The sequence below is a fragment of the Hemitrygon akajei genome, chromosome 8 (genome assembly GCF_048418815.1).
Source record: "Hemitrygon akajei chromosome 8, sHemAka1.3, whole genome shotgun sequence".
In the NCBI taxonomy this organism is placed as follows: domain Eukaryota; kingdom Metazoa; phylum Chordata; class Chondrichthyes; order Myliobatiformes; family Dasyatidae; genus Hemitrygon; species Hemitrygon akajei.
The window spans coordinates 92686452-92711822 of NC_133131.1; the positions used below are offsets into that span (position 1 = coordinate 92686452).

The 25371-nt window shown below is 41.6% G+C and overlaps 1 protein-coding gene across 4 annotated transcripts in view; it reads left to right on the forward strand.

Moving 5' to 3' along the window:
- The window catches only part of ica1 (islet cell autoantigen 1), a 119098-nt gene that overhangs the window by 44878 nt on the left and 48849 nt on the right, over positions 1 to 25371 (forward strand). For all 4 annotated transcript variants that reach the window (XM_073054162.1, XM_073054165.1, XM_073054163.1 and 1 more), the window contains exons 7-9: positions 6844 to 6969; positions 15869 to 15967; positions 20948 to 21033. In XM_073054162.1, the coding sequence (XP_072910263.1) occupies positions 6844 to 6969; positions 15869 to 15967; positions 20948 to 21033 (311 nt within the window). The remainder of the gene's footprint in view (positions 1 to 6843; positions 6970 to 15868; positions 15968 to 20947; positions 21034 to 25371) is intronic.

Genomic DNA, 25371 nt, shown 5'->3' on the forward strand with positions numbered 1-25371 from the left:
GAGATGGGAGGAGGAAGCATCATATAAGGTGAGCCCATATCACAGGTGGATGGCTAATGAAGAAAAAAATGTACTCCACAGTTCTCCCAACGGAGCCTGGCTGAGATAAGAAAGTGAAACTGAAACTGAGAATCACACTGGTTTACCACTAAGATAAATTGATTTCAGATCTATATATTGCCAATCATGATGAGTTATCTATCACAGCCATCTTTCAAATTCAGAAAGCTAAGTGATTTTTCATTATTAGGGTGCCTCTCTGCCTCAAATCTGGATCACTGTGACGCTGTAAAGTTACTTAAATCAGAATCTGAGCAGACTTCGGAGATCCTAGAAAAAATTACTTTTTTGCGCCTACCTCAATCCACTGTTTTAATGAAGTGATCTAGTATGAACGGTATGCAAGACGAGATTTTCTCTGTATTTCAGTATGTGTGACAATAATAAACTAACTCTAAATGGAACTTAAGGCAGGACTCACAGACTGCATTCCATCCTTTAGAGTCTTCAGCCCACTTACTCATCAAACTTTATATAAAGTGCATCAAACTGGTGCCTGAGTGGTTTCTCCTCATAAAAGTAGGGTGATTTAAAGTTAATTGCTTGGCATAAATTGTGCATGTAAAATTGGCTGAATTTACTTTGATCAGTCTATTCTTTTGGGCTTGATAAATAGGAAATGTTTGTAATATATGGCTAGGGATGGTGGTATTCTTGTATGAGAGCAGGTGCTGCCATGTTTTACAGCATAGTAGGATGTAGGGATGATCAGAAAGAGTGGTGATGAAATTATGAGTCAGGATGGATTTATGGGAGGATTAAGTATTTTCTTATCTTGACCTTCTCAAGAATTTCTGATAAATACAGTATTTGCCATTTGGATCTTACTGTTCCTACCTCCAGTCAGCTGATCTGACCTTACCCTGAACCAGATATTAATTATAAAACTGGCAACAATTGAAACACTTTAATTTAAGTATTTATTTGTTCATAATAACTTATTTGTAAACTAATTACTGCCCTACCTTTGGAGTTACGTTATTAAAGTTTGTTAGCCCACCCACTACTCCTTTCCCCAGACACCACCCTCACCCACCCCAATGTCAGTTCAAACAGCGCATTGGGATTTTCATTTCTGAAATTCTTCAGTCTTCATTCCTTCTGTCATGTGTGATTAACGTTATCTCCATCACAGTCAGTGCACGAATTTGACAGAGAAGGGAACAAAATGAGACCAGGATGCCAAAGCAAAATATACTTAGGAAAGATTTTTCACAATTTTCATTTGTAACCAAGTATCTCAAATTAATGAATGCAGAATTTAATTGCCAAGACAGAAAACATGGTGTATCTTGAAATTATGATTAAGCATACATTTATCGGTCAGTTTGTAGCAAGTCATGAACGTGCTTTTGTGCATTTATCACAGGGAACTGTTCAAGGCCTAAAAGCTTGAACTTCTCTGAATTGGGTTTTTTTAAATGAAACAATTTTCCCTGACTTGCTTTGCTATTATGAATAAATTTAATGTGGCTGTGCTGTATTATGCTATGATTCTCTGGTCATCTGTGGATTTGAGAAGTTCTGGATCCAAATTTGAAAGTGTAGTAGACAGAGTAACAGTGGTGTTACTGCTCTAGTAGACAGTAACAGTGGTGTTACTGCTCTAGTAGACAGTAACAGTGGTGTTACTGCTCTAGTAGACAGTAACAGTGGTGTTACTGCTCTAGTAGACAGTAACAGTGGTGTTACTGCTCTAGTAGACAGAGTTACAGTGGTGGTACTGCTCTAGTAGACAGAGTAACAGTGGTGTTACTGCTCCAGTAGACAGAGTTACAGTGGTGGTACTGCTCTAGTAGACAGAGTAACAGTGGTGGTACTGCTTCAGTAGATAGAGTAACAGTGGTGTTACTGCTCCAGTAGACAGAGTAACAGTGGTGGTATTGCTCCAGTAGACAGAGTAACAGTGGTGGTACTGCTCTAGTAGATAGAGTAACAGTGGTGTTACTGCTCCAGTAGACAGAGTAACAGTGGTGGTATTGCTCCAGTAGACAGAGTAACAGTGGTGGTACTGCTCCAGTAGACAGAGTAACAGTGGTGGTACTGCTCTAGTAGAGAGAATAACAGTGGTGGTACTGCTCTAGTAGAGAGAATAACAGTGGTGGTACTGCTCTAGTAGACAGAGTAACAGTGGTGGTACTGCTCTAGTAGACAGAGTAACAGTGGTGGTACTGCTCCAGTAGACAGAGTAACAGTGGTGGTACTGCTCCAGTAGACAGAGTAACAGTGGTGTTACTGCTCCAGTAGAGAGAGTAACAGTGGTGGTACTGCTCCAGTAGAGAGAGTAACAGTGGTGGTACTGCTCTAGTGGACAGAGTAACAGTGGTGTTACTGCTCTAGTAGACAGAGTAACAGTGGTGGTACTGCTCCAGTAGACAGAGTAACAGTGGTGTTACTGCTCTAGTAGAGAGAGTAACAGTGGTGGTACTGCTCTAGTAGAGAGAGTAACAGTGGTGGTACTGCTCTAGTAGAGAGAGTAACAGTGGTGTTACTGCTCTAGTAGACAGAGTAACAGTGGTGGTACTGCTCCAGTAGACAGAGTAACAGTGGTGGTACTGCTCCAGTAGACAGAGTAACAGTGGTGGTACTGCTCTAGTAGACAGAGTAACAGTGGTGTTACTGCTCTAGTGGACAGAGTAACAGTGGTGTTACTGCTCTAGTAGAGAGAGTAACAGTGGTGGTACTGCTCCAGTAGACAGAGTAACAGTGGTGGTACTGCTCTAGTAGACAGAGTAACAGTGGTGTTACTGCTCTAGTAGACAGAGTAACAGTGGTGGTACTGCTCCAGTAGACAGAGTAACAGTGGTGGTACTGCTCTAGTGGACAGAGTAACAGTGGTGTTACTGCTCTAGTGGACAGAGTAACAGTGGTGGTACTGCTCTAGTAGACAGAGTAACAGTGGTGGTACTGCTCCAGTAGACAGAGTAACAGTGGTGGTACTGCTCTAGTAGACAGAGTTACAGTGGTGGTACTGCTCCAGTAGACAGAGTAACAGTGGTGTTACTGCTCTAGTGGACAGAGTAACAGTGGTGTTACTGCTCTAGTAGAGAGAGTAACAGTGGTGGTACTGCTCCAGTAGACAGAGTAACAGTGGTGGTACTGCTCCAGTAGACAGAGTAACAGTGGTGGTACTGCTCTAGTAGAGAGAGTAACAGTGGTGGTACTGCTCCAGTAGACAGAGTAACAGTGGTGGTACTGCTCTAGTAGAGAGAATAACAGTGGTGGTACTGCTCTAGTAGAGAGAGTAACAGTGGTGGTACTGCTCCAGTAGACAGAGTAACAGTGGTGGTACTGCTCCAGTAGACAGAGTAACAGTGGTGGTACTGCTCCAGTAGACAGAGTAACAGTGGTGTTACTGCTCCAGTAGAGAGAGTAACAGTGGTGGTACTGCTCCAGTAGAGAGAGTAACAGTGGTGGTACTGCTCTAGTGGACAGAGTAACAGTGGTGTTACTGCTCTAGTAGACAGAGTAACAGTGGTGGTACTGCTCCAGTAGACAGAGTAACAGTGGTGTTACTGCTCTAGTAGAGAGAGTAACAGTGGTGGTACTGCTCTAGTAGAGAGAGTAACAGTGGTGGTACTGCTCTAGTAGAGAGAGTAACAGTGGTGTTACTGCTCTAGTAGACAGAGTAACAGTGGTGGTACTGCTCCAGTAGACAGAGTAACAGTGGTGGTACTGCTCCAGTAGACAGAGTAACAGTGGTGGTACTGCTCTAGTAGACAGAGTAACAGTGGTGTTACTGCTCTAGTGGACAGAGTAACAGTGGTGTTACTGCTCTAGTAGAGAGAGTAACAGTGGTGGTACTGCTCCAGTAGACAGAGTAACAGTGGTGGTACTGCTCTAGTGGACAGAGTAACAGTGGTGGTACTGCTCTAGTAGAGAGAGTAACAGTGGTGGTACTGCTCTAGTAGAGAGAGTAACAGTGGTGGTACTGCTCCAGTAGACAGAGTAACAGTGGTGTTACTGCCCTTGTGGACAGAGTAACAGTGATGTTACTGCTCTAGTAGAGAGAGTAACAGTGGTGTTACTGCTCCAGTAGACAGAGTAACAGTGGTGGTACTGCTCCAGTAGACAGAGTAACAGTGGTGGTACTGCTCTAATAGACAGAGTAACAGTGGTGGTACTGCTCCAGTAGACAGAGTAACAGTGGTGGTACTGCTCTAGTAGAGAGAGTAACAGTGGTGGTACTGCTCTAGTAGAGAGAGTAACAGTGGTGGTACTGCTCTAGTAGACAGAGTTACAGTGGTGGTACTGCTCCAGTAGACAGAGTAACAGTGGTGTTACTGCCCTTGTGGACAGAGTAACAGTGATGTTACTGCTCTAGTAGAGAGAGTAACAGTGGTGGTACTGCTCCAGTAGACAGAGTAACAGTGGTGGTACTGCTCCAGTAGACAGAGTAACAGTGGTGTTACTGCTCTAGTAGAGAGAGTAACAGTGGTGTTACTGCTCTAGTAGAGAGAGTAACAGTGGTGTTACTGCTCCAGTAGACAGAGTAACAGTGGTGGTACTGCTCCAGTAGACAGAGTAACAGTGGTGGTACTGCTCTAGTAGAGAGAGTAACAGTGGTGGTACTGCTGTAACTTGCATCTGGCCTCAGCATGGCAGTAGAGGAGACTGTGGCCATACATGTCCATGTGGGACTGGGAAGTAGAATTAAAATGACTAGCTGCCAGGAGATCCTAGCACTCACACCACCCTCTGAGTTAAGTAGTTTCTCCTCAGGTTTCCTTAAATATTTCACTTTTCATCCTTAACCTATGGTTCTAGATTCACCCCACTTAGTGGGAAAGCCTGCTTTCATAATCTTGTATGTCTTCCAAATCTACCCTCATTCTCCTGTGCTCCAGAGAATAAAGTCCTAACCTATTCAACCTTTTCCTATAACTCGGTTCCTCCAGTCCAGTGGTCCCCAACCACCGGGCCGCAAAGCATGTGCTACCCGGCCGCGAGGAAACAATATGATTTGGCAATATGAAACAATATGAGTCAGCTGCACCTTTCCTCATTCCCTGTAACGCCCGCTTTTTGAACTTGAACGCATGCGAATTCATTACCCACGCGAGGTCATCGGTCACTTAAATGCAGTGATACCCTCGTGCCAGGGTAACCGGCCACCTCGCACGGCCGGTGGGAAGTGCCGTTGCTACTGGCCTGGAGTGCGGACAGATGGGCGCCACCTCTAAACCTGTTTAGCACACCGAATGTTCGTGGGGAACCCGGTGTTAAAATATTCGCAGACAACCTAATTTGGGCTCAGGGTTTCATAAGTAGCAGAGCAGCTACCTCACTGTGAGCTACTGAAAGTCATCCCTTGAGCCAAACTTTTGTCAGCCGATAGATCCTACCTACCTACAAGGGGGGCGGGCGCGCGCGCCCTGTCGCACACCTCCTCGCTTGGTCAGTTGCTCTCTCTGGAGTGTGACTGCCATGGCCCCGATACGGGGACCTCCGGCCCTTACCTTGTCCTCTCACTGGTGTGTTGCAATGATTTTATATGTTCATATGAGGAAAATATGCACTGTGTGTTTAATATCCAAACATTCCCTAAAATATTATGATGCTGTTGACTTATGAGTGAGTTATAATTGACTTATCACTATATTCATGTGAGGAAAATATGCGGTGTGTTTAATATTAAATTTGTTAGATAAACCCTTTTAGAAAAGGAATTGAGTGTATTAGTCACTTATAAGTGACTTATAGTTGACATCACCTATATTCCAGTCGTGATTAACACCCGCACCCCCCCCCCCCCCACCATTAGCAATATTAAACCGGTCTGCGGAGCAAAAAAGGTTGGTGACCCCTGCTCCAGTCCAGCAACATCCTTGCAAATTTTCTCTGTGCTCTTTCAGTCTTACTGATATTGTTCCTGTAGGCAGGTGACCAGAACTACACACAACACTCCAAATAAAGCCTCGCCAACATCTTATACAACTTCAACACAACATCTCAACTCTTGTGTTCAGTGCCCTGATTTATGAAAGCCAATGTGCATCTCTCAAAGCTCTCTTCATGACCCTATCTACCTACAATGCCACTTTAAAGGAATTGTGGATCTGTATTCCTGGATCCCTCTGTTCTACCACACTCCTTGGCACCCTACCATTCACTGTTTTCCATCTACCATTTCTCAGCACACTTTTCCAGCTGGCCCAGATTGCGCTGCAGGCATTGATAACATTTGTTTCTGTTCACTATCTCACCACCCCACCTTCCCATTCTTGGTATCATCCACTGATTTGCTGATTCAGTTTGCCATGTTATCATCAAATCATTGAGGTAGATGACAAAGGATCAATGGACCCAACACCAATTCCTGCAGCACACCACTAGTCCCAGGCCTGCAGTTAGAGAGGCAACCCTCTACTACCACTCTTTGGCTTCTCCCCTGTATCCAGTTTGCTACCTCATTCTGAATGTCACGTGACTGAACCTTCTTGATCAGACTTAAATGCAGGACTTTGTCAAAGAGGCTTTGCTAAATCAAGGAATCTATATTTATTATATATTTTTGCAGTCCCACAACCGATCCCTCTGGCATCCTGCTGGTCAATTAGAAGATGACCCTCTGTGTAACCAGTCTTCTATACAAGGCAAAGTATTGTGCTCTTATGACTTAACATTTTGTGAGGTCCCTTTCTAAATGCAAATACCTTGTCAAGGTCAAACTGGTTTGCTCTATGCTTCTTAAAAATATATTGTGATTTCTATTTTAATCTTTATTAATGCTCTTTATTCAAAGATGTCTTGAATCATTAATTTATGATTTTATAATTTAAGGTCCAAGGCCAAGTTCGTATTACGAAGACTAACTTCGACAAATTAAAGAATGACGTGTGCCAGAAAGTGGATTTACTGGGAGCAAGTCGTTGCAATCTTCTTTCTCACATTTTAGTAACTTATCAGGTAAAAACTTGAAACTTCTTAATCTTATTATGTTGGTTACTTATGGACAATCAACAAATAAATTGGGCTGCTTAGAATTGAAATGAAAAAAATAAAAATGTATGAAATAACGTAGTTTTTATTTATTATACATTTTGCCAATTTTATCACTAACTGACAAAAATAAATTATCTACAGTACGATGAACGTATTGATCTGAGGCCAGTTGTTTTTTTGTGTTTTCACTGGTCCAATTGAAAAAAATTATACTAAAGCTCGAATTTGTTGAACTTTCACATTATTTCAGTTTTAAAGTAAATAGTGCATTACGACTGAGTGAGCATAAGCAATTGGTTACCCTTGCTGTTAATAATCCTATGATTCTGGTTTATCTGGTGGCCCATGCTTCACTGCAGAGCTGTAAATAGTAAAGAAAATGTTGAAAACATGCTGAATTCAAAAATTCAGTGCCTAGTCAGCTCATCTTCTTTTCCAATGTAAACTTTAATCTGCACCAGCATTAAACTGCTATCTGCATGTTGAGAATTGGGCTTAATATTCTGTGCATCCTAATTTAATGAGCTCCAGTGTCTTACTGCTGTACTGCATACATGGCAGACAAATTGTGAAATTTGCTTTTGACAAAATCAGACATAAAGACCAGTATTTCTATGGAGTGGGCAACACATGGGAGGGTTTAGTCGGTGGGTAAAGTCTGGAAACACTGGTGCCCTGCTGAACTTAATGCAGAAAGATCAGAGACATGGGCACACCAGACAAGAGAGGTTCAATGCAGGAATTTGTTCTGATTTTGATTTTTAATCTCTCATTTCTCACTTTTTGTGCATGGGTTTGATAATGATCCCCAAACTGTTTGTAATTTTAGCCAGTTTGTTTTCTACATGAAGGATAAACTGCAATTGGATCTAACTGGGAAGTGTTTGTCGAATAAGGGTACGTTGATGCTAAAATGCCCTCCTCATAAAGAGGAGTAATGCCTTTTCAGAATGTAGAAGTGACTTTTGGCAGAAGATGTAACTGCTCTCAGATGTTGCCCAACTAAATATGGAAGAAAAGTGAGGTCCCAAGCTCCTGTCCTAGAAGTTTGTAAACACGAGTGTCACGTACCCCGTGACCGGGTTACCAAACCAGTAGAAATGGAATAATACGTTGGAGTCTGGTATTACTGTAACTAAAAGTGTTTATTAGTAAACTAAGTAATACAGTACTATAAAAATGCAAATATACATATATTTTCTCTTCGCCCTCCTGCTGTCTGGGAAAAGGCTCCAAAGCATTTGGGCTCTCACGACCAGACTATGTAACAGTTTCTTCCCCCAAGCTATCAGACTCCTCAATACCCGAAGCCTGGACTGACACCTTGCCCTATTGTCCTGTTTATTATTTATTGTAATGCCTGTACTGTTTTTGTGCACTTTATGCAGTCCAGTGTAGGTCTGTAGTCTAGTGTAGCTTTCTCTGTGTTGTTTTTTTTATTATTACGTAGTTCAGTCTCATTTTTGTACTGTGTCATGTAAACACCATGGTCCTGAAAAACGTCTCATTTTTACTTTGCACTGTACCAGCAGTTATGGTCGAAATGACAATAAAAGTTGACTTGATTTGACTTGACTTGATAAAACAGGTTAGCAATGATATATACAGAAGTGTGGAAATAGGAATCAAAACTAAGCTCTGTCGAAGTCTAGGGGTAAATGAATAGTCTAATGACGGTGCAGAGTTCAGTTCAGTTTAGTTTAAGTTGAGGTAGTTGCTGTTGTACCATTGGAGAGAGAGAGAGAGACAGAGAGCGAGAGGTGATGCAGTTGCAGGCAAACCTTCTGTTGTCTTCTTGTCCTGTTGTGGTCACCAACTGTGACCCCTCCGTACCAGGCCAGACCGTTCTTCAGATGTGAGCCTGTCACCCAGGCGAGGGTGGACACACACACAAGCCCCCACCGGTCTGCCTTCACACACTGTGAGCCTCTGATTGATTGCCCCGGAATCGATCCTCCAAACCCCCACCTTCCCATGGGTGCACAATGCTCCTTCAGTGTCCCGTGACGTGTCTGCCTGTGTCTCAGCAGACTTGCTTTTTTATCTCCCCTGCCGGGGTGCCAGCTATCCATCATGTCCATCACCTGGCACCGCCTTGCTGTCTCAGCAGGAATCTACACAAGCAGGCAAAAGTGTCCTTGGAGCAAAAGTAAACAATTATTGAAGAAGCCATAATATTAAATCATCTCTCTCTCTCATTATCAGCATCTGCAGCCGGAGGCCTCCCTCCTCTTCTTCTCTCTCTCTCGTTAGCAGCATAGTTCACAGGGGGGTCAACTCTGGCCCCCATCTCCGCCTGGTTTGCTCATCACTCATCACACGAGCAAATCTGCAGATGCTGGAAGTCCAAAGCAACACACACAAAATGCTGGAGGATCTCGGCAGGTCAGACAACATCTATGGAAAAGAGCAAACAGTCGACAGTTGGGGCTGAGACTTTCTTCAGGACCTTTGGGTTTCTGTAACTCCAATCTTTGATCTATGTTAGGATTCAGATTATATGAACAGTTTGCTATACGGTTCCGGGCATGATGACCCATATTACTGCAGATCTGAGGACTGTACTGGGATGTTTGCCCTCCACAACAGCGACCCTGGTCGGGTGAAGGTGCACTCCAGCATTGTGTTACTTCTCCGATCTCTGCTGGCTTCTGCTCTGACCTGCGTTTCTCCACATGCTGCCTCGTGTGCCTCTGAAGTATTCCTAAAGTTAAAATCTAACTTTTGCACTTCCTTCACCCATGCTCTGATCGTTTTCCTAAGTACCCATGCCTCAGTATGTGTAGAGTTACTGGGATCAAACAGTTCCAACGTCTTTCTAGGTTCGTCAGTGCTATGAGGCACTAATGTTCTTATCCATCTATTTTCGGTTTCTGATCTCTATCTAATATTAATTCATATATTCCTTGGAACACCATCCATTGGACATAAGTACAATGGGATGTTCTCCGCTGTTCCGGTAACCTTGACTTAATTCATCCACTGGGTCCCCACTGTTACTGCTCATAAACAGTCAGTATCGCATTCTTTAATTCCTCAGTTATTCCCGCAACGTGTCGCTGTGTTTCTGGCAAAGCGGAGTGTATATTTGGATACAAGCATGTTATAATCAGTCTCCTTTCCTTGGCATCACTGTCTATAGATTTCTGGTAACTAATTGCCTGGAACAGCTTCCTTAGGATCATCCCCAGGCATATATGAACCGATATCCTTAGCTGTTGTACCCTGAACAGGGAAGTCTATGTTATATTCTGGTTTTGATTTCCTGTCCCAGCTCCCCCTTCTCTGATAGTAACTAGGGAGGTTAATCTTGCGGACTGTAGCAACGGTTTCTTTTATTGTATGTCGGCGAGGTGCTTCAGGAGGAAGCTCCTCATCGTAACTGTGTCTGGTCACCTTATCTGCTGAATCACTCCAATCCAGATCTCTGTATTCATTCTCCTCCCTTCCTCTAGATCTTCCTGCCTCTGCAGCGTTGTCCCTGCTGCTTTTGAATCTGCTTTAAACACTTTGTATGATCTCTAGTGTTGCTTTTTTCTCACGTGCTATTTTCAGTATCATATTCATACCCATACTTAAATCACTGCACTTTTTCCTCAATCCCTCCACTTCATTCTTGGCTACTTGGGCATTCTTCTTGTTTACTCTTGTCTTAAACCTGCTTTTCATACTGTAACTGAAACTGGTACATGTGTATCAAATCCACACTTCTCTGCTCCTTTAAATAGGGAACCTTCCCTTTAAGATTTTCTACCTCCTCGCAGAGCCTTTTGTTTTCCTTTTCTAATCTGGCCCACTCTACTTTAGCTTTCTGTGATATTCTGTGTTTTCCTCTTCTGATCTTTCTCATATTATTTTAACGTTCTTCCAATATTCTAAATATTTGCTTTTCTGATCTTTCTTGCTCTCTTTTCACTTTCTGCCGATGTTGCATCCGATCCTCAGTTAAACAGGCAACAGCTACTGGCTGTAAACATTTAAGTTCCTTGTCTGACAATTTCCCTTGAGCATCCAATGAGCTTTCCCAGTGGTTTTCCCTTCACTGCCGGTGTGACCAGCATACTCCCCATATTGTGGCCTTTTCCCCAATCCGTATTTCTGGAGGAGTCCCCTTCAATTAAAATAATCCAAATCTTCCGAACTTGCAGACTTCCCCAAATTCTTAATCCTGGGTTAGTAAGAGGCAACTACCCTGCCCCAAATCTCTTTGTACCTCACCAACGTGGTCCAACTCGAGTCTTCCACTGACTCAATGGGAAGATTTACCCTTGAGCCCCCCACAAAGGTGTCAATTCTGTTACAAGGATTTTCCCTCAATAATAATGATTAATTAGGCACAGAGAGAATCTGCATTTACTGACAAGTACCTTATTGGCTCAGTTCACAAGCACAAAAATTTACACAACTGGATACCTGTGTGCACACCCACTAGGTTTCCCTGATCCTCCTTGAACAGTCAAAGAATTAAAAGGGTAATACCCAGGGAAAGGAATGCTGACCAGGCATTACATAAGAACATAAGAACATAAGAGATAGGAGCAGGAGTAGGCCAATCGGCCCCTCAAGCCTGCTCCGCCATTCAACAAGATCATGGCTGATCCAATCTTAACTCTAGTTTTCACCGAATCCCACAAGGCAACAGTGCCAACCAACAGGGCACCATGCCGCTCATTTTATTTTATTATTCATCCCGCCCAAACCCATGTGATCACCTGGGGGAAAAAAAACCGAGTTGCCAATTGAGGAGAAAAAATCTGGAAAATTCCTCTCCGACCCATCCAGGCTATCGAAAACTGGTCCAGGAGATCACATGGCTGATCTAAACCTAGCCTCATTTCCACTTATCTGCTCGCTCACCGTATCCCCTAATGCCGTTTTTATCCAGGAAAATGTCTATCTCCGTTTTGAATTTATTGAGTGTAGTAGCTTCCACAGCTCTCTGGGGCAGTAAATTCCACAGCCCCACTACCATCTGAGTGAAGAAATTTCTCCGCATCTCAGTCCTGGAACGGCATCCCCTTATTTTAAGATTATGCCCCCTAGTCCTAGTTTCACCCATCATTGGGAACATTCTCCCTGCATCCACCCGATCATGCCCCTTCACAATCTTATATGTTTCAATAAGATCGCCTCTCATTCTTCGGAACTCCAATGAGTAGAGTCCCAATCTACTCAACCTCTCATCATACATCAACCCACCCATCCCCGGAATTAACCTAGTGAACCTTCTCTGCACTGCCTCGAGAGCCAGTATGTCCTTTCTTAAATATGGACACCAGAACTGCACGCAGTACTCCAGGTGTGGTCTTACCAATACCCGGTACAACTGCAGTAAGACCTCCCTGTTCTTATACTCCATCCCCCTAGCAATAAAAGCCAGCACTCCATTGGCCTTCTTGACCACCTGCTGCACTTGCATACTAACTTTTTGTGTTTCCTGCACCAGGACCCCCAGATCCCTTTGCACAGAAGCACTTTCCAGTTTCTCTCCATTTAGATAATAACTTGCTCTATTATTTTTCCTGCCAAAGTGCAAGACCTCACACGTGTCAGTATTATATTTCATCTGCCAAATGTCTGCCTAATCACTCAGCCTATCTATGTCCCCCGCAGGATTTCAATGTCCTCTGCACTCATTACACTCCCTCCCATCTTTGTGTCATCAGCAAACTTCGATACGTTGCACTTAGTCCCTTTCTCCAAATCATTAATATAGATTGTAAAGAGTTGGGGTCCCAACACCGACCCCTGCGGAACACCACTAGTCACCAACTGCCAGTCTGAGAATAAACCATTTATCCCAACTCTCTGTTTTCTGTTAGAAAGCCAATCCTCCAGCCATGCCAGAATATTATCCCCAATCCCATGATTTTTTACTTTAAGTAATAATCTTTGGTGTGGCACCTTGTCAAATGCCTTTTGGAAGTCCAAATACACCACATCCACTGATTCCCCTTTATCTACCCTATATGTTATGTCCTCAAAGAACTCCAACAAATTTGTCAAACATGACTTCCCTTTTGTAAAGCCATGCTGACTTTGTCCTATTAAGCTATGTTTATCCAAATGCCCTGTTACTGTTTTCTTAATTATTGATTCCAACATTTTGCCAACCACAGATGTTAGGCTAACTGGCCTATAATTCCCAGCCTTCTGTCTATTGCCCTTTTTAAATAAAGGAGTTACATTAGCATTTTTCCAATCTGCCGGGACCATTCTTCCTGATCCCAGTATAGTTTCCATGTCTTCAATATGGAATCAACCACTTTTGCGATGGTTGGTCCCCGCAGAGCTGTCTCTGCCTACGCTCCCAAAATCCTCCATTCTTATTCTTTTCCTTACCAGATGATGTCACTTTTGTGGGTTCGAGGGGATCTGACTGAACCATGTTACTTTCTCATTGGATGTGGCCCAAGACTACAAGCAGTATTGGTTTATGGCTCTCTCTTCAGCCTTGTGCCCTAGGTAATATGTTTTGCTCTATCCAACTCAGATTGTTTCTAACCAGTTCAACTGGAGAGCCAAATACTGGACCAGATCACAGGCTGTTCCTTCTGCAAACCTGCTATTTTACATAATAAATAGTTTTTATCTGAGAAGTATCTCAGGTTTAGCAGAAACTCCTTGTGTCCTCATTCTACTTCACTGATCAAGTTATCCCAGAGCACGAATCTGTTTACCAAACAGTTCACAAAATGGTGGCTGCAAGGACAGTCTGACAAAATGGCCACTTACATTCCTGTCACCATATAGCTACAACAAAGACTTTTGTTTTGTCTTTTTCCACTACCCTTGCCTCATTCCTGTTTACTGATTTGTAGATTGTAGTTCTTTCTGGCCAACAGTGTCATGAGAAAGAGAGGTGGTGATGGTGAGATGAAAGAGCAAACTAGGATGTCATGGAGGGAGAAATCTCTTCTCTAACATCTTTCTTTATCGCCTCTTTGCCCAAGATTCATTAACAGGACCAATCATTTTCACCTGTTCTCATCCATGGAATTTATTTGATCCTAACATGACTCCTTGATGTAGCTAGTGCCCTCCATCACTTTGATAATTTCCTGGTCCCATCTAAGGTAGAACAAGGGGAAAGAACGAACCTTTTCGAATGCTGAAAGGGAAGAAGTCTTTCCTGATGATGGCATCATTTTGAAAGTGGTGGCAACTGTGGAAGATGATTCATTGAATGTGGAGGCTGATGGGTTAAAATGCAAGGACAGAGAGATTCCTCCCCTTGCTCTGGGTTAGAGGGGAGAGGGTGAGGTCAGGAATGCTTAAATTGTAACAGATGCACTTGAGAGTCCCATCATCTAGGATTGAAATGAAGCCATTATTCCTAAACAGTGATCCCTCCTTCCAGGTCTCACAAGACAAAACATTTTCTGAACATTTTCCCTTGTCAAGAGCCTTCAAAGTCTTGCCATGTTTTTGGCAAGGCCTCTCTTGCTTTTCTAAACTCTGGGAATACAAACCCAGCTGAGACAACTCACCCATTCTGGGTATCAGTGTAGTGAATCTTCTCTGAACTGCTTTCAAAGCATTAACATTGTTCCTTAAATGAGGAACTCAGTACTGTTCACAGTCCTCCAGATGTGGTTCATCAATGCCACAAGTCACTCAGGTACTTTGTAATCAATCTCCTGAGCAACAAGAAATAACATTCTGTTAGTTTTCCTGATTATTTGTGCTTGCATTCAACCTCCTATGAATCTTCAGCTGGTGGATCCGTATCCTTCTGTAACCTAAATGTTCCCTTCTTCTTGGGCACCTTATTAGTTTGGCTCTGGAAAAATTTGTTTCAGATATTTCTGTCAAGTTACTTACAGCAGCAAAGGGTAGATTATTTAAAATGTCGTCACATCTCAGTTTTAAAGGTCAAGTGATAGCACACATTAGATATCTCATCCGAAGTATCAATTCAGTTCACTCTACCACTTTCCTATCTGCTCACCAGTATTCAGATTTATCAAATTGATAGAAAAAACATCCATAACAAGTTCCTTTGGAATACTGTACGCTCTTACAATGCATTACGCCCCTTCTCAACGTGCACTGACAAGGTTATGTTTAATGCCTATGAAGTTGCAGCCGCAGATGTTGTATTCTCTCTGAAATGTGTCTAGCCACTAATCTGTTATGTTTCATTTGACCTAAAATCAGCTTTTTCTTCATGCAGCAACAATACCATGTGTTCTTCCATTATCCTGTTATTTGCTTTTCCAGATAGTCTTATCCTTCACAACTACCACTTCTGCTCTAGCCCCCTTTTATTTTGGTCGGTGTTGTTGTCATTGTTTCCCTTTGTAAGGGTGCACGCTCGGTGTGAATTTTTTAAATAGTATATTACTTTCATCATAATTGTCAAAAATAATAGTGTAGTTTTTTTATTCAAATAAAGAAAGCCTGCAGATGCTGGATTAAACAAGAAATATGGGAAAGTCAGCAGATCAGGCAGCATCTGTAGAAAAAGTAACAGATCAAAGTCTTGGGATCTTTGTTTTTTTAGACTTAGATGATAAAAGCAATTGCAGTCATTTAGTGTTGTAAATGAAACTCAAAAGATGATATGTAGTTTAGTCTCTCAAATCTAGCAATAATTTATTATTTTGTCATTCTTTGGGGGTTAGAGTGAAGTTAATTTAGAATTTATTTAATAAAAGCTCATTCTTAAATAACCTGCTCAGTTCAACTCGGGTGGTGATGAGTCAGTTTTAAATATTTGAACAAGGAGGGTTTCTCCTTGTAATGTGAATTCTGTAAGATTTGTAACTTCCACAGGTGTGAGTGTGTAATTGGCAGATAAATATAAGTTGTGAATGCATTAACAATTATTTCACAGTAAGAGTTTTTTTTTCTGATTCAGACAACATTACTTCATTTTTGGGAAAAGACTTCCCACACCATGGCAGCTATTCACGAAAGTTTCAAAGGCTACCAGCCGTATGAGTTTGCAATGCTGAAGGTAATTTTCTATTTAGATGTACATGTTTGTTATTGCTAAGTGGAAACTTGTAAAATAACTAATCATTTTTGTTTAATTCTCTCCCGTCTATGCTGAAAAGGTTTTCTGGTGCATTTGAGATCTTGTAACTGAATTTATAAATATGCATGCTTGATCTGCTAAATATTAATTCAAGTAAATATTAACAGACCATAGCGTGGTGTCCAGAGTATAAGGAAAAAAGCCATTGTACCTTTAGAATTGAGTGTTGTACCTGAACATTTTGACGAAGTGAATATGAAATTTTAGCAGTTTTTCCCCCTTTCCCTCACCTTAACCATTACCCCCAAAGTCCTAACAATGCTCACTTGTTTGGTGCCAACTGCTATCAAAACTCAATATCTCTGAAGGAAACCATAATATTGCAAACTGCATGCTTTATTAATCAGTTAATGTTGGTAAGTAACAAGGGTATAAAGAAAAAGAAAAGAGCTGAGGGGATTGCTCTGCGGGGCTGCTGGGAATTAATATGGACTGAATAAGCTGAACAACCTCCTCTGTTATAGAACATTGAAATCTTCGGCTCACACAGTTGTATCAACCATGTAACCTTCTAGAAATTGCCTAGAATTTCCCTACCACATAGCCCTCTAGTTTTCTAAGCTCCATATACCTATCTAAGAGTCTCTTAAAAGACCCTCTTGTAGCCACTTCCACCACTGTAGCTGGCCATGCATTCCACTCACCCACCACTCTCTGTGTGAAAAACTTATCTCTAACATCCCCCTTGTACCTACTTCTAAGCACCTTAAAACTGTGTTCCCTTGTATCAGCCATTTCAGCCCTGGGATAAAGCCTATGGCTATCCACATGATCAGTGCCTCTCATCATCTTTACACCTCTATCAGGTCATTTCTCATCCTCCATTGCTCCAAGTAGAAAAGGCCAAGTTCACTCCACCTATCCTCGTAGGCAAGCTCTCCAGTCCAGGCAGTAGCATTGTAAATCTCCTTTCCACATCCTTCCTGTAGTGAGGTGACCAGAACTGAAAACAGTCCTCCAAGTGGAATCTAACTAAGGTCTTGTATAGCTGTAACATTACTTCACAGCTCTTGAACTCATTCCTCTGGTTGATTAAGGCCAACACACCTTACACCTTCTTAACAACACTGTTAACCTGCACAGCAGCTTTGAGTGTCCTATGAACACGGTCCCCAAGATTCTTCACACTGCCAAGAAAGTAATATAAATATTATATTCTGTCTTCAAATTTGTGATGATAAGTAAATGATTCTCATCTCCACATTTTTACCAGCCTCCTCCTCAAAGTGAAGAGTTAAGTAAATTTTTTTTTCAATTTTGGATGTTTTCCTTTAAACCATTTGCAGGAGAAAATATAGGTTATGGTAAATCAATGGAGGTAAGTTAAAACAGTGGGATCTTAATCTGATGTTTATTTGATGTACATTATTTCTGTTGCCTTGAGAGAAGGCGCAGGTTGGAAACAGCAGCAGTAGTTACTCTCCGGCAGAAAAATAAATAATTTTCAAAGAGTTCAGAGCCCTGCAAAATATATGACTTATCTGTATTTGAATAGCATTTTAAGATTTTATTCTGGGCGTTTTCTTACATAAACTTGCTTTTGTCGCTTTGTTATATCTCAAGCGTGTGAAGGTGAGTGCAGAGAGGAAAGAGAGAATTGTGGCTTCAGATTTAGGTTTGTCAGGTTTGCCATATGACTGTGGAGATTGACCTCAGAAGATGTAGACTCCTCACTCAGTCTGGGCTGAGATCCTGCAAAGGAACTTCATCACAATTTATTTTGAAAAGCGCTTTGTTAAAACTAGTTATTAATTTTAATCTTTCTGTTGATGATTCTCATTTAAGAGTTGCAGATACAGGCAAAATTACATTGTCATAAGGAAGGTACTTGGTCCAATGTTTTAATTGTCAATATTAACCAAGCAGCTCTATTACAGCAGGAACCAGACCCAAAATGCTGATGGTACGCTTCCTTTCCTACCCAATGTCTGACCCACTGAGTTCTTCTGGCACTTCGCTTGTGATAGTAATTAAACTGCCGGCTGCTGATGTCTCCACTTCCTGTCCTGGGACACAATCTCATTTTGCACCTTGCATGAAATGCTTTCTGATCTTGTTCCTTCTTCAATGTGTGCTTGTCCTGCAATGATGTTTTAATCTGAAACAGTGTTCCGGATTAATCTATCTTATTTCTCTTATTAATATTTATACATCCCAATGAAGTCTGCTTTCTCTTCCCTCTTTCAAAGTGGAAGAATCAGATTTTTGTGACTTGGAACAAAGGAAGAAATGACGGGAAAGGAGAGGAATAATCAGCCCCTCAAGCTTCTTCCATTTCTGTTGGATCATTGCTGCTCTTCACATTATCTCCTGGTTCCACAGCAGTTCCCAGTCTTGATGGATTTCAGTTTTATTCTTAATCAAAATGATCAGAGGGGACATGCTGTAGTAATGAAGACCCTTGCTCTCCAGCAAAGCTGTTATAATACCGATATCTACTCAACAACGTGGAAAATTGCCCTGATATGTTCCATTCAAAAATGTAGGGCAAATCTAATCTGCCTAATTATCATCTAATTGATCTGCTTTCAATCATCAACAAAGTGATGGAGGCCCACTTCGATTAGTGGGGTCACGGATTGTATCCATATCACCGAAGAGGAGGTGCATGCTGCCTTGTTGTGGGTTAGGGTGAATAAATCTCCAGGGCCTGCCAGGAGTCCTTGGATACCTGGTGCAGAAATTGCAGAGGTCCTGGCATAGGTATTTAAAATGTCCTTAGCCAGGAGTGAGGTGCTGGAGGATTGGAGGATAGTTAATGTTATTCCAGTGTTCAGGAAAGGAGCTAGGAATAAGCCAGGAAATTATAAGCTGGTGAGCCTGACATTAGTCATGGGTAAGTTATTGGAAAGTACTTTAAGTGATGGGATATATAAGTATTTTGCAGTCATGTTTAGGAATAGTCAACCTGGCTTTGTATGTGGCATATCACGTCTAACCAATCGTAAAGAGTTTTTTGAAGTGGTTACCAAGATGCTTAACAAAGGAAAGGCAGTCACTGTTGTCTACGTAGACTTTAGTAAGGTCTTTAATGAAGTCCCATGTGGGAAGCTGGTCCAGGAGATCAATTCACTTGGTGTTCAGGATGAAGTGGGCAATTGGAGTCAATATATGGCTTCATGGGAGAAGCCAGAGAATGGTAGTAGATGGTAGTCTGGCCGACTGGAGACCTTGTTTGCCATCAATGATTTATTGTTGTCCGTCGTGCCGACAATTACAGGAAGACTGCGGAAGAGTTGTTAAAGTGGAAAAGCCATTGCGCTGGGGCAGTTCCACTCTCTCTACCTCAGAAGTTTGGGTCCAGTGGTACGAATAAGTGTCACAAACTGGGCCCTTTCTTGTTTACAGTGGATGACCATGATGTCTTTCATGCCTTGTCATGGCCTTCACTTTCCACAGAATCTTGCAGTACCGCCTTCCTGGGCATTGGATCTCATTCGCCCAGTATGCCGGAGCTGACTTCATATGTTAGGACAGGTATGTCTCTATCTCACTGGGGTATTAGGCTCACCAGCTACCCTCACCTACTTCGGCCCACCTATTGAAGCGGTGTACTGGGCTCTCGTGCAAAGGACTACCGGGTGGGAGCTGAGTCTCCGATGGGGGCCAAAGGTGAGTGAGCTGCCCAGGAACGGACAAGAAAAGCCCGTCACCAGAGGAGCTACCCCTTTCTGGACACCCCATACATCCCAATGGGCAATAAATGCAGATCCCGAAAATGAATGTAGAACTAACATTGAGAGGTCTGTATTTCCACTGCGATGTGAAGACACGGCTGAGGTATGCTGACACTGGAACCACCAGTATCCAGCTGCTCCCGGGTATCCCCTGCACTTGCTGGCGGAAGTCCATCATGAGCAAGGTGACAGGTACCAGCGAATTGTCACTGAGCATAGTTGCAGGATGCCACATAGAGTCCAGCAGCATATGCTGGGGCAAAGGGAAGAAGATGGCAGAAATGAGAAGGGGCAATATTGCTTGTTGGGTGGGGGGGGGGTGGAGGGAATGACCACGAAGGGTCTCACCCTACTTTAGCTCTGTATTAAAATGGCTAGCGCCTCGGTGCAGCATGATTTTAGAAAATTCCTTTGTAGTTTCCAGCTTATTTTGGCAGACTCTCACTTCCACTGTTATCACCAGTCACCATCCAATTTGCCAGGCTGGCCTCCACAATTTACAAAGGCACTTGTCAAGAGATATTCCACCCATTCAGAGGTGATTAGAAACAAATTTAATCCAGGCTGGCATCACAGGCAAGATCTGAGATGTACAAAAGAAATTCCCAACTGCACACAGCCCAGGGAATTCTACAGAGGTCTGGAGAACAGCAGGAAGTTGGGAGCTGGGGGAGCCGAACATTGGACAGCAAAATGCTACTTCCAGGGTGCAACTAACTTTCACTGATGCTCAGATAGTTCTCACTGGGATGAGGTTTGGGTTAGGGACAAATCCATGATATTGAATATCTTAAACCTCCTCTGTGACATCAAATTAACATATTGTAAGTGCTAATTTGTTATCAAGGTATATTGAACATTGAGCTAAATAATGCAGACATGAGCAAATTAGTAAAGGCATAGAAATATATTTAGCAGAAGAAAGAGAAGTCTTGTGGTTTGAGGAAATTCTGGGTTAATTTGTATATGCACAAAGCAAAAGGTGAGGTAGAGAAAAAGGAGGAATGGATGAGTAAACACACTCAATGTAGCAGGCAAAAGGGGTGACAATGGAGCCACAGAGTGCCACGTTTCTCTTATGTATCTTCCATTAAGAGATACAGAATTATTCTGTTGATCTTGTCAATTTTTTTAATTGCTTGCAAGGCACCTTGATAAAACAACATTTTTTAGGTTCTGAAATCATGAATGTATAGTATTGTGTAAATTTAATGTTTTGCAGGTTTTGCAAGGACCTGTAAATGAATTGATAGAGCAGATGTCTCAAGGAGAAAATAATGCAAAGGATGCATCTGATACAGATGATGAGTAAGTCGGGGACCTTGTATATATTTTAAGGATAAGGAGTAGAATTCAAGCTGGAAATCTTGAAATTAACTTAATTTGCACATTTATGTAATACTGTTCTTGCTGTATCTGGACTCCCATATAAGAAGTAAGATGCAGTCTCAAAATCTCCATGTTGTCAAGATTTACCTTCCTAGCTGAATCTGGACAATTTGAACACTAGTGCAATGTAAATGATATCTGTAGCACTTGTATTTCACATTGTGTAGGTTTTCAGAACGTTGGTGGTGCTCTCACTGTCTCCTGTGCTAGGTAACATTGCCCTACTTCTGCCCACTTTCCAGAACACCTTTCTGAATGCCTTTGTGAACAAAGATTGAACACTTCTGCTTCTCTGTTGAGGACCTGAGATCAATCACTGACAAGCAGATGAGCTATCTCAGCACCTTCTGCAATGCTGCAGATACTTCTGGGTGCTTCAGTAGATTCTCCAGTAGGGTGGATTATCTGCAGACGCCCCAACTGCTAGGCCATGTCAATACATAAATCAGTACCTATCTTCTATTTGCCAACAACTAGGAAGTTTTGCTTTTTCTAGTGTATGCTAGGTCGAAATGAGCCAGATGTCCACTAATTTCCCTGGGAGGGTGGATATGTGAATGAATGTCTTTTCTAAGGCTGCCTTTGAGGTGGTAATGAGGAACGTGATATCAAGGAGAAATGCCATTTTCAGATCTGCTGGTCGTTCCTCACTTTTTGTGTTTGGGAAGGCAAAATGTTAATTTTGCTGATGGCAAAGGATTTGTGCTGTCTAATTGCTCTGAGTTGGAACGTCAGTAAACATTACAGAAACCTGACCCTTGTCATCCTGGAAAATTTGAAGCTGGATCCTTTTCTCTACACAAGTCAGGTCTGCAGGAAAAACGAGAAAGAAGTTCAATAATTCAGGAGGTTTGCCACAATAATTGGTGGTGTATGCATTTTCTAAAGAGTACTTTGTTATGCCAGACCAGCTACTCACAGACAGAGTACCTCCGTGACCAGAATGTGTTGCCTTTGGCTAGAAATTCTTTCATGTAGCATATGTTTGGTGCTACACAAAGGATTTAATATCCTACTCAGTTACTAAATACAGACCTGTTCTTTGTGTGTGACTTGTGCATATTTGAAGATTTGTTTTGGGTGTTCAGCGTGTGTGACATGCTTCTGCTCAGAGATTGTTATACATGGTATGTAATATGCAACACGTTTTGCTTCATTTGCTCAAAATCCATGTTTGCATTTATGGCTCACAAATGGGTTAGGTCACTCGTGTAGAAGCAGACATTAAGTGAAGATTTGAGACCTGCTTCTGCATTAGTTAAAAGGGGATCAGACTTAACTGGTTCATGACTGAGGTCGGATCTTTTGGCAGGTGGATACAGGAAAATTGATCAGCTGGGTGGTGATAGCAGGTTTTATTTTTAATTTTATTTTTATTTGGATAAGGTATTCACAAGTAATACACAAACTTTTTTTTACATATAAAACCTTTTCCATTTTCTGTGTGTATGTATATAAAATAAATCTATATATATATACATTCACAAGTACACACTGAGATGATATTAAAAGAAAAATAATTAGGCACTTAAATAGATATTTATGTGCAATTGTAATTCCACACTATTAAACTAAATACTAATAATAGTTGTTAAAATAGTAATAATAGTGGTTGAATAATAATTTCTATGTGGTGACAGCAGGTTTTAAAGAAAAAAATGAATTTCAATGAGTGCAGGAGATAAAATGGAAGTATTTCTAATACAACAGGAAATATTCAAATGCTCAGCAGATCAGAGTTAATATTTATGGTTATAACCTTTTCTTTTGGTTCATTGTAACCAAAAGGACTGTCAGATAAAATTAGAAAGAGCTTACTAAATTCCCAAAGGGATGAGCTTGCAGGGTAGGAGAGAAAGGTAAGGAGTCAAGTGAAGGAACAAAAGACTGATCTAGAAAGGGTCTAAATAAGAATAAAGGAGTAATTATTAAATTTACAATCCAGAAAAATCAAGGTTCTATGTTCAAAGTACATTTGTTATCAGAGTACATTTTACAACCTTGAGATTCATCTCCTTGCAGACGGCCACAAAACAATGAAGCACAATAGAACCCATTTAAAGAAAAACGCTCACAACAAATACCCAACGTGTGTGTGTAAAAAAAAAAGAACAAATCGACCAAACAGTAAAAAGTGAACAAACAACCCCAGTAACCGCAGATTCCCTGAAAGTTAGTTTACGGCCACAAAGTCAGTGGGGTGAGTAAAGCTGGTCAAGAAGCCTGAAGACTGCAGGTCACAGGCACAGAATCAGTTCAACATTGTGCTGATGGTTGCAGGCTAGAGCTGCAGAGTCCATTCAGCACTGAGCCACTTTGATCAAATTGCACAAATAGTTCTTAAAAAGTAAACCAAAACACATGGACCATGAACTGCGGAGTCTCCAAAAGTGAGCCCAGAGCAGCACTGAAGCGAGTGAAGGCCTGTCCGGGAGTCTGATAGCTGCAGAGCAACAACTGTTCCCGAACCTGGCTGCGTGAGATCCAAGGCTCCCACACCTCCCGTCCAACTTCAAGAAGAGAGGGAGGCCGGTCAGACGCTAGCAAATGGTGCTGAACACTTGCTCTTGTGCTCAATAGTTTTAATCCTGCTCTGCACTTTAATCAGTCTGGTGTAACGGAGTTCACGTTATGTTATCAGGAATCGATGCAGCCGCCCCACAGCGATGCCGACTGTAGCTGTATTCTCTGCTCTTGTGCATGTCGAATTCCCCCAGGAGATCACAAAAGCACCAGGTCGTCTAGTCGGCTCACAACTGCATCCTTACAAGGGAAACTACAGGCTACAATCGATCGCAGTTCAGAAGAACAAGTATATCTAGAAGTATATCTAGTTTTGTGAGTCATCTGCAACATGTCGCTATTGGTTGCTGACTCCATCTTTTAAGGTTCTCAAATTGTTGGAGAGCTTTTCAGGAAGTTTGTAATGCCAAAATGATATGTTATGGTTGCAATATGCTATGAGGGCATTGAAACTGTAAAGACAAAAAGTCCACTTTACATTCAAACCATATTTATTTGCTGATATCGAGATACTGAGCTGACTGTGTTTCGTTCAGCTGATGACCCACTGCGTCAAAATGGTTCCCATGGTAGACATGGTTGCTTTCTTGCAAAAGGAAACAAAGTACAGCCTGCTCCATTGGGACAGTAAGCAGATCACACTCTGATCTCCGGGCTTCTTCATGATTTGTGATGGTTTGCTTTAGAGAATGGTGCAAGCACTGCTTGTGTTACTCCTAGGCAAGCCACATATTGTAATAGAACTTGTTCAGAAATATCTTTTTGCCAGGTAGAGAAATGCATCACAGTTTGAGATTTGATTGCTTTTGTTTTAATTATTCCAACTGGTTGCCTTTTATTGTGACATGGAATATCGCACAGCTTGTATCATTCATTGCTTTAGTCAACTGTTTCAAATCTTAGATTTAGTTTTTTAATCAGTTGTTACATTTCGAATGAAGTTATAATTTAACAAATGGTCAGGTTAGTACTATATAAGAGCTTGAAAATCTGTTCTGTTCCTGTGCTAGGAAACTGCATCCTGTGGGGTTTTTTTTCTGTCAAATAGTTTGTTTATTTTGATTTTCCTGCTGCAAGAGTAGTTACGTTATAATGGATCAAGACAGTTTATCTTTACAATTAAAATTTCCACTAAACAGACAGATTTCTCAGCAGACATTACATTGAAAAATTGGAATTGCATAATTTATGTAGTTTACAATGAAAACTGCTGCATTATTTATGAAGCAGAAATGAATAATGCAGTTTGTGTTTTTATGAATATTTTACAAAGTCTTTGAAAACTATGTTTGACTGAAAATTGAACAAAAATGACTTTGTTCTGTAATTCACCAGATTCTTTACAATGCAGTGTATAAAATTGCAAAACAATAGATTAAAAGTTTGATTGGAAAAAATCCTTAAACTGGAGTTTATTAAATTCTACATAAAACTACAGGGCATGCTCCCCTGACCTGTAGCTTTTTATTGTCCATACATGTTGGCAAAGCTATTTTTGCTGGTTTGTCCATTTTCATTTACTCTGACTCCCCTAAAAGTAGTGATTGAAGGTTCCAAATATACCAGCTGTCTTTACTCATCTAAATGGAAATTAGTGTCAGATGAAGTGATGAGAGCTATCACACCTCAGCTGTGATCTTGTTCTCAGGATACATCCATAAGAATATTTTAAGAAGGAGCCCATTTACATTTTTATTTCCCTCTATCTCTAGCCCTAAGAAATTGATGAAAATG